Source organism: Nerophis lumbriciformis, linkage group LG01 (genome assembly GCF_033978685.3).
Source record: "Nerophis lumbriciformis linkage group LG01, RoL_Nlum_v2.1, whole genome shotgun sequence".
Lineage (NCBI taxonomy): Eukaryota > Metazoa > Chordata > Actinopteri > Syngnathiformes > Syngnathidae > Nerophis > Nerophis lumbriciformis.
The window spans coordinates 36,136,859-36,147,107 of NC_084548.2; the positions used below are offsets into that span (position 1 = coordinate 36,136,859).

Consider the following 10,249-nt stretch of genomic DNA (forward strand, 5'->3'; position numbering starts at 1 on the left):
TTCAGCAACATCCATTTATGATTTCATAGCTGCTAGATGACTTTAGGGACTGATTAAAACTCCAATATCTCCTGTCATATTGACTTGCAATAATATGATATATGATAATAAAAATAATAACATTTGTTGCCCATGCAAATTGTGTAATGGGGCTATCATACATGTGTATTGATGTAAAGTCACATTTTTACAAGTGGCCATCTGAGGGCAACCATAATTGTGATGTGAGTGAGTAAAAATTAGTTTGACACCCGTGTTCTATGTGGAGTTTGCATGTTCTCCCGCTTCCTCACACAATCCAAAAAAATAGGCTTCTTAGGTAGACTGGAGACTCTAAATTACGGGGCGTATAGCTCGGTTGGTAGAGCGGCCGTGCCAGCAACTTGAGGGTTGCAGGTTTGATCCCCGCTTCCGCCATCCTAGTCACTGCTGTTGTGTCCTTGGGCAAGACACTTTACCAACCTGCTCCCAGTGCCACCCACACTGGTTTAAATGTAACTTAGATATTGGGTTTCACTATGTAAAGCGCTTTGAGTCACTAGAGAAAAAGCGCTATATAAATATAATTCACTTCACTTCACTTCAGTAAATTGTCCAAAGATATGAGTGTAAGTGTAAATGCTTGTTTGTCCGTTTGGGTGGACCTTGTCTCCCACCTGAAGTCACTTGGGATAAGCTGCAGCGTGCCACCTGACTGGTCTGGAGTCGATTGAAAAAAATCCCCACAAAACGACCAAGAGACAAAGGAAACATTTAGATGCGCTTCTATGGGTCATTGTTTTAATATTTTGTGAAGTAACCTAGTTTTAGATGTTCACACACTAGGTAGGGTAGTACAATTTTATATTCGCATTAATATGTTGTACTTGTTTTTATTTATATTTTTTTATAAACAGCGTGTGCAATCTATAAAATAGTGTGATCTACTAACATTGCCCATGCCATTCATAACTCCGCATTATTTAAATGATGTTTTTGCGCTTCAACGCAGCTTTCACCACGGAGACACTTGATAATTTACTGCACATTTATGTTATTATGCTCCTACATACAGCGTTTTGCTCTGTTTTAAAAGAATCAGGAGACATGTACCACTTTCCATGGGCATTTTAGAAGCAGTCCTGCAGTGCATCTACATTGAAACCCACTTTTTTTTGTAGCGAGAGTGTGGGTTGCACTTACTGCACTCAAGACACAAAAAAATGCATTTTTGTTTTTCATATTGGAGATATTTTAATACAGTCATATATTTTATATAAAATAAACTAATGCCATTAAAAAATACTATAGGACACCAAACGCATCAATTGAATTCATTTTAATCAGCCCTTGAAAGGGAACAACACTTTTTTGGGAATTTTGCTTATTTATCAAAATCCTTATGAGAGACAAAAAGACAAACCTTTTTTTTTTTGCTTTGTTTTTGCATTCTAACATGTAAAAATCGTCTTGTTCTAGGTGGCTAGCAATGAAGCTAATGGGAGCAATCAATTCTACCTCTAAATCACTTTAAAATGCATTCTAAAACCATCACCAATTCTTCATTTACGTTACATAACCTGCATAATAACCAAACTGTAGCAACATTGTTATTGTAAGAGCGAATACTGAGGAACTCTCTTTCTATCGCACACATCGGCATGCTTCGATATTAGCCGTAAAAGCTAGCTACGGAAAGAGATAAGCTAGTTTCTAGGACAGAAAGAAATGTGTTTGAGTTTGTAATGCACAACACAATGTGATAAGACACCAATCTGTACTGACTGAAAGACATGAACAATCATATTACAGTATCTGTAAAGTATTAACCCACATTTCATGTTTTGTTTGTACACAGCCAGCCAGACAGCGCATGTACTGTAGTTGTAATAACAAATATGATGTGCTGCATGTACCATGATCGTTTAAAGATGTCTATGAATGTTCTCATTCATCCAGGTCATTGTCTCAGGGCATTCAATCAATCTCAACTGGACTGTTTGGTTAGTCCTAGAAGACTTTTCGCCTCTCATCCGAGTAGGATTCATTAGTCTGTGCTCATAGACTTAGATTGGTCAGACTAGATCTGATCTCATAGACTAGATCTGATCTCATAGACTTAGATTGGTCAGACTAGATCTGACCAATCTAAGTCTATGAGCTCTAAGACAAACCAAACAGTCCAGTTGCGATCGATTGAATGCCCTGAGATGATCGATTAAAATGTGACTCTACTCAATGGACAATTGTGCCTTTGGTCCAGCTGGCTGGGGACGTTTTTTCTGGTTTATTTGGTTAAATACTCCATTTATGTCAAAATAGCTTTGCTCCAAGTTCCCCATTTACAGCATCGTAGTCACTTTCACCTCACTCTCTCAGCTTTCGTCTGCTACAACGTCTCACCTTTCCTTGGTGCTGGCTTCTAGAAGCAGTAGTCCATCCTCCGTATATATTCAGCTTCAAATAAATAAGGTTGTGAATCCTTGTTTGTCCAAAAATTATCGTTTTCGATGTCTGTCATCGATTCCGGCATGATTAGAACACACTCGCGTTTGTTTTCGAGAGTAGGAACACGCATTTGTTGCCAGAAGTCGGACGTGTGCTGCTATGGAAACGGAAATGATTAAAATGACCAAAATAAGGTAAATATTGAACATATTGTTATGAATGTGTCTGTTACTACATTACATATAGACTTGCAATGTGTAAACAAAACATTGATGGAGGGTTTTGAAGTTGCTTTAGAGAGCTAGTTGCAAGGTTGCAATGGTATCTCCCATTAGCCGCATCTTCCAAGCATTTTTTCATCTTTAAAAAAAAAAAAAGTATGTTTTCTTGTCTCTCATAATGATTGTGAACGATAGGCAAAATTCCCCCAAAAAGTGCAGTACCCTTCAAGTCAGGGGTGACAAACGTACAATCTGGCCCGAGTTTGCTAAATGTACAAATGAGCTGTAATGTTTGAATGAAAGAAACTGCTGTTCTAAATGTGTCCACTGGATGTCACAATAGCAAATCTGTGTATCCTCTGACTTCAGAGGGGACGGAGCTATGTGCCATGTTTGGAGACTATGTACTTGCTGCTAATAGTGATAGTATACAAAATATAATTGTTACGCTCTTGCTTTGCTTCAATCCATCCATCCATTTTCTACCGCTTATTCCCTCTTGTCAAATATATTGTTGGTAATGTGACACCTTTTCTGGACGCACATAAATATGCTGAAATAATATCCATCCCCTTCATGTATGATTAATAAAATGAGTCCAAATTCAAAAGTTGTGTTGTAGATGATGCTACATGTATACAGACATAAACCATATGACATTAATTGAGGAAAATTAGTAAATAACATGAATAACATCTTGTAATTTGATTTTAATATTTATATTCATCCATCCATCCATCCATCCATTTTCTACCGCTTGTCCCTTTCGGGGTCGCGGGGGATGCTGGAGCCTATCCAAGCTACATTCGGGCGGAAGGAGGGGTACACCCTGGACAAGTCGCCACCTCATCACAGGGCCTATTCATTTAATCTTAAATAATTTCAAAAATTGGGCATTTTAAAACTCTGCCAGACTCAATCCCACCTATTTGACTGATGAACATTACCACATAATTTATTCAGAAAGCATAAAAAAAGGAAAATCATGATAGATTACTATTAACCACATCATGTAAATGTAAAAATATAATAAAAAAATATTTGTAAATTTTCAGAATGTACTTGCTCTATTTCTAATTAAAGAAAACAATATGACGTTTTATTTATTTTTAAGTTATCGCGCCATGATTTTAATAGTCCGGCCCACTTGGTAATAGATTTTCCTCCAAGTGGCCCATGAGCTGTAATGGGTTTTACACCCCTGCCTTAAGTTATCCAGCAGCCATACAACTATAAAAAGATGCTCCTACCTTGTGCAATGTGTATAACCAGCAGCACACGTCTATAATCTGCAACACCTTTTCTAAATAGCAATCTCGACAACAGAAACAACGGTGTGTTCTGTGAACGAGGTTGTGGATCACATTATCGCATTTGTGCTTCGAGAATGATTCATACTCAAGAAAATGTGTAATGAAAGACGTTTTTTCTGGAGGAGTTTCAGTATATTAAAATTATATATTTCCTAAATTAAAAAAATAAATGGCGTTTAAAATAAATTGCAATACACTCAATACACTAAACCCATCAATTTAATTTGTTTTAATCATTAAATTAATTCATTTTAAATAATTAACAAATTAATAAAATTATAAAAGGATGCTGCTGAATAGACGATATGTCTATTTTTTTTTTTTTTTGACAGTCCAAATATGTTGACGCACATATATTGAACAGATGATTTTCTGTCCATCGTCTGTCTTTGCAGCACAAGCACACCACAAAAAGTCAGTGTTCAAAAACAAGAATAATAATTTAAAAAAAAATTAGGGGTATTTTACTTGAACTAAGCAAAAGTATCTGCCAATAGAACAAGAAAATTTGGCTTGTCAAGATTTTCCAAAACAAGTAAAATTAGCTAACCTCAATGGATCCAAAAATACCTTAAAATAAATATATTCACACTAATAACAAGTGCACTTTACTGATAGAAAAAAAAAAGACCTTTTTGCTCAATATGTTGAAAAATATTCTTAAAAATTATGTACATGCTAGTGCCATTATCTTGACATAATGATATTCGCTCGGCATTACATTTCTTGTAACCAGCAAACTTATACTAAAAACTAATTTATTGTTCTTAATGGAAAGGCAACAAGGCAACCGCTTGTTACTCTCGGGGTCTCCGAGCCGCTCAGGCAAATCATATTCTCTAAAAATGCATTTTTCCATCAATAACATGACATAATCGCGCCAAGAGCGTGCTCCTTCAGTCAATTAGTGTGCATATATACAGCCCGGCCCCCGGCCAAACATTTTTTAATTTTAATTTTGAAGAATTCATCTGAATGTGCATGAACTATTTCTGTTTAAAATTGTTAGAAATGTCACATGTTAAATGTTTAAATATCAACTGTTCGTGCCAACGGTACTACTATATGAGTACATATTTTCTCTTGTTACATTGAAAATAACACAGCAAAGTCCATTTGGCTGTCATCTGTTTTAATTATGAGACACAATTGTGTCAAAGTCATGATTTTTTTTAAGCTTCAAATGTGAAATGTTGACTTTAAAAAAGTAGTTTTATACTCATGAGTGTTGATGACAGAGCTTTGCAACAGTTGATATTCTAGTTTCAAGCATGTTTTACTCAATATAGGTCACTAAATCCCAGCAACAAGCTGTAATATCTTACTTAGATCATTTAGGACCAAAACCCTTAAAACAAGTAAAACACTCTAACATAAAATCTGCTTAGTGAGAAGAATGATCTTATCAAACAGAAAATAAGCAAATAAGCAAAGAGCGTGCTCCTTCAGTCAATTAGTGTGCATATATACAGCCCGGCCCCCGGCCAAACATTTTTTAATTTTAATTTTGAAGAATTCATCTGAATGTGCATGAACTATTTCTGTTCAAAATTGTTAGAAATGTCACATGTTAAATGTTTAAATATCAACTGTTCGTGCCAACGGTACTACTATATGAGTACATATTTTCTCTTGTTACATTGAAAATAACACAGCAAAGTCCATTTGGCTGTCATCTGTTTTAATTATGAGACACAATTGTGTCAAAGTCATGATTTTTTTTAAGCTTCAAATGTGAAATGTTGACTTTAAAAAAGTAGTTTTATACTCATGAGTGTTGATGACAGAGCTTTGCAACAGTTGATATTCTAGTTTCAAGCATGTTTTACTCAATATAGGTCACTAAATCCCAGCAACAAGCTGTAATATCTTACTTAGATCATTTAGGACCAAAACCCTTAAAACAAGTAAAACACTCTAACATAAAATCTGCTTAGTGAGAAGAATGATCTTATCAGACAGAAAATAAGCAAATATCACCCTTATTTGAGATATTTAATCTTACTTAGATTTCAGTTTTTGCAGTGCACCTCCAGTCACACAATTAGCACATACTGTACTTTTCAGACGTGCTAGATAAAACGCAATAGGTGTGGTCGCAAAACAGTGATCAGTGCTGATACATCACATTGCGCATGCTTTATTATATATTTTTTACATCGTTTTTTTGCCCTTTGAGACGTTTGTGATTAAGGGCTGTATAAGTAAACTTTGATTGATTGATTGATTGATTGATTGACTGATTTGCATCTTCTCCTCCCAGTAATTTGGACGCTCTGATAATCAGCATATATTCTGCATATTCATGAAGACAGGTGCTAAATATATTGCGCTCCTTATTCTGCTCACTTACCACGGAATCCATGTAGTAGACCAGCTTTGCGTGTGCTATCAGTTTGCACATGTTTTTGTACACGCAAACGTTTAATATGCCATGCCCATAGCATTCTAGATGTATCATTTGTAGGCTATATTTTCTACCTGTGTCTTTAAAACACTATTATGTGCAAAGTTTTACAGTAAAGTTGATTTGCATGGTGGCCCTGCGATGAGGTGGCGACTTGTCCAGGGTGTACCCCGCCTACCGCCAGATTGCAGCTGAGATAGGCTACAGCACCCTCCACCACCCCGAAAGGGACAAGCGGTAGAAAATGGATGGATGGATGGATTTGCATGGATGTCATTTGTGGCACGTGTCATTTTTATTGTGACACAAAAAATGATTTCACTGTCAAAACATGGGGATAAAGCACCACCTTATGGAATGTTTACAATGGCGACACAGCCCAAATGAAATTATAATGTTTTAGAATATTTCCCACAAATACAGTATAAATTGGTCAAAATCTTAACTATTTGCATCCAATTTGTATTTTATAACTGCAACCAGCGATTAAAAATTTCTAAAACGGAAACCTAATAACGAACAAGTGTTTTGAACCTTTTCTTGAAAAAAAAAACGGCTCTTCAAGATCTCTCTCTTTATCGCTCTCTGAAGGGAGCCATAAATCCTGTCGCAATCATACTGTTACATATACAAACCCTGCGGAATATGCATGATGCCCACACTGCAGCCAGAGATCAGGTCTCCAACCGCATTTTCTCTGATGGAGTATTTAGGAAGCCAGCCAAGGACAGGGACCCAGCTCAACACTAGTTCTTTTGCCCGGGGCACTGAGCACCTGGAAAGGTCAGTCCAGGAAGACACAATCAATGTACAGTACATTGATATCATTACACAAAAGTAAATCACAAGCTTATTGTGGGGTGGAAACACCACATGTGATTGTATGAACCTTTGAGGAGCTTGTACCCTATCCGTACAAAGCAATCATTTTCTGTCTGAGGGATAGGATATTTATGTATTTGTTATTAATAGGGTGTAAATGAAGGCTACAGTCTTGCCATGCCACATTTCACTGCGAAACACGACTCTTTTTTTTGGTGAAAAGTTCAGCAAAATGTATCAATAAAAGATACGAGCTGTGAGAGTTGCAACACATGCTGCGGAGCTTACAAAGTGGCCTTGGAAAGAGGGACACACCGGATAACATTCCTGTTTAATGTGGATAATAGAATGTAAAAAAAGATAAAGCCACTTCTTGTATCTTCAGTCACACAGACCACAAAAGTGGTGCAGTAGAAACAGCCTTACTACTTTTAGTACAATGCGTTGTGGTTCCATCGCAAACTCCGACCGCACTTAAAAAGTATGCTTAATAAATATGTTTATGTCTTAAGTCAATAGGTTATTAACTTTGCAAAAAGCTGTTGTAGGATGTCGTAAGATTGAGGACATCTACCAAATGTTGTCTTGTCCTCGCATTTTACACATTTTATGGTGTGTCATATTAGCCAATAAGCCATAAACTTTATTTGTTAATTATTATTAATCACCACCAGTTGGTCTGGACACATATTTACAACCAAGCAAGCAAAAGGTCACAACTTCACACGTCCTGCATTTATTTGCCTGTCCTCTCATCTGTGTTTGTTTTATTCTTTACCTCAGGGAGTCTTTCATGCGTTCACTGAAGGATGGCTTCGTGGACCAAGTTCCTTTTTGTGCCACCTCATCGAGACTTAATTCATCCAGAACCTGCCGATGTACAAAATACTCCCCAAAGGAATGTCCGTCATCCTCCATGTCGGTGTATGTTTGTCTCAGCAAAAGCCTTTGTAAAACTGGTTCTGTGTGTCCTGTACCTGAGGATTCTCTTCAAAGTAAAGAGCACATATGTCATGGACTGAGAAGTGAGTCCAACTTCACTGCTTATTTTCTTTCGCAAGTTTTGGACTATGGGAGTGGCTGTTCCTCTCCCGCCCTCACAAGACAACCACCCCGTGAGTATGTGTTCTGCACGTGCACACATTTGGTTACCTTTGGCAATGTGACATTTTTCTGATTGTTCCCATATATATATTTTTACCTTAGTGAACACTTTGCCACCAATGACATTTGAAATATTGTCCTGTATAAAAACTCCTTATATTGGTTTATGGGTTTGTATTGCGTGTGCTTTTAGTCAAACTAATTTAAATTTTGATCAGACTAATCACACTTTTGAATTGGATTAATCATAATTAATCACAGGTTAATACTTAAATGCCCAATCTAAAGTAATGTAAAAAGAGACAAATGCAATTTTATGGTCACAATGTCATACAGGAACATTTTTTTAAATTTGTTGCATGAATGCACGTCATTTCTTTTGCTTTAAACGTGCTAACAGTTTTATTTAAAGTCCCATCTGGGTTTATTTTGAAGTGAAGTTTACAAGCGAGCACACCTCACTCATGTTTGCATTGAGGTATGCAATGATCTGATCACTGACTTTAGTAAACCGCGCCGCCTTTCAGGTAACCATCAACGGTTGGGGTAAAGAAGTGTGATTATGTGATTAATCTGCGTACATACATGATTAATGTAATTTTTTTTAACAAATCATATGAGTTAACTTGTTATTTTTTACAGCTCTAATTGAAAAAAGAAAAAAAAAGATCAGGCGCCACAGTTGTCTTTTCAAGATATAAAAGTCTTATCTATTTGGCTGCACATCAAAGTCAGCACGTCTTTCACAGAATTGTTGAATACATTTTGTCCTTCCTTAAATAAGTCCATTTTGGTTTCCTTATTCAGCCGCATGAGAGGGGTAATATATTTGAAATGGCAGTCATGAAAAGTGCTTGGCTGCTAGAAATGTGCACATTTACCACTTACTTGTTTGATGTGGATTTTGAGCAGGTTAATGTTTACATTGGTAGTTGTCAAAATGACAAATGACATTACTGGTTGGGGTTTATCTTGTTGCACAGAATGAGAGGTGAGGCAGGCGATAAATGTTTAAAACGAGATTAAAGTGGCACCATGTTGGAGACTCCAAAAGAAATGGATCAGTTTATTTTAATCAATCAATGAAGCAAACTTTTTTTGTATTGCACTTTTCATGCACGGGTAAGTTGCAACACAAACTACTTTACACCAAAAGACACTAGCACGCACACACAGCACTATTGACAATAACAGAACATGGCATGGCATTGTGAATTAAGGAAAAACACCACCTTTGAGGCATCCAGACTGGAAAATAACTCAAAATCAACGCCATCTAAAAAGTAATATAGAATTTGTTTTTGTTTTTTCATAAAAATGAAACATGAAATAATTAAAACATAAGAGTGAGAATAATAGTAGTAATAATAGCAATATGTAAAATTGAAAAAAACAAAATACAAATAAAAAAGTGTCCGCTCTGAGATCGGTAGGTTGTGAGTTCAAACCCTGGCCAAGTCATACCAAAGACTTTAAAAATGGGACCCATTACCTCCCTGCTTGGCATTCAGCATCAAGGTTTGGATATGGGGGGAAATCACCGCCGCTGCTGCTCACTGCTACCCTCACCTCCCTGGGGGTGAACAAGGTTGATGGGTCAAATGCAGAGATCAAATTCGCCACACCTAGTGTGTGTGTGACTATCATTGGTACTTTAACTTTAACTTTAAAATGCCTGATTAAAAGCAGCAATTAGAAATGATCTAACTAGAATGCTCAACCGCACTAATTTAAGAGATTTACTGTTTTTGTATTACTTTTTACTTTCCGTAATGTAGTAACCTGCAGTCAATCGCTACAAAGCTGATAATGGACAGTTTCGATAATCTGGGAAGCTTTTTCTGTCTTTTTCTTTCTTACATCATTCTGTATAGATATTATGGCCTTGTACAAAAACGTCTACTTCTTTTGTGTGTTTTTCCACTGAGAAAAGAATATTTGGAGCTCAGCATTTC

The 10,249-nt window shown here is 36.5% G+C and overlaps 1 protein-coding gene across 2 annotated transcripts in view; it reads right to left on the reverse strand.

Annotated features, from left to right (window-relative positions):
• LOC133619450 (solute carrier family 26 member 6-like) overlaps positions 1–8,234 on the reverse strand; it is a 41,674-nt gene extending 33,440 nt beyond the window's left edge. For both annotated transcript variants that reach the window (XM_061980489.1, XM_061980480.1), the window contains exons 1-2: positions 7,969–8,234; positions 7,004–7,143 (exon numbers count right to left, since the gene is read on the reverse strand). In XM_061980489.1, coding sequence (XP_061836473.1) covers positions 7,004–7,143; positions 7,969–8,108 — 280 coding nt within the window. In that variant the 5' untranslated portion in view covers positions 8,109–8,234. The remainder of the gene's footprint in view (positions 1–7,003; positions 7,144–7,968) is intronic.
• Positions 8,235–10,249: the final 2,015 nt, after the last annotated feature.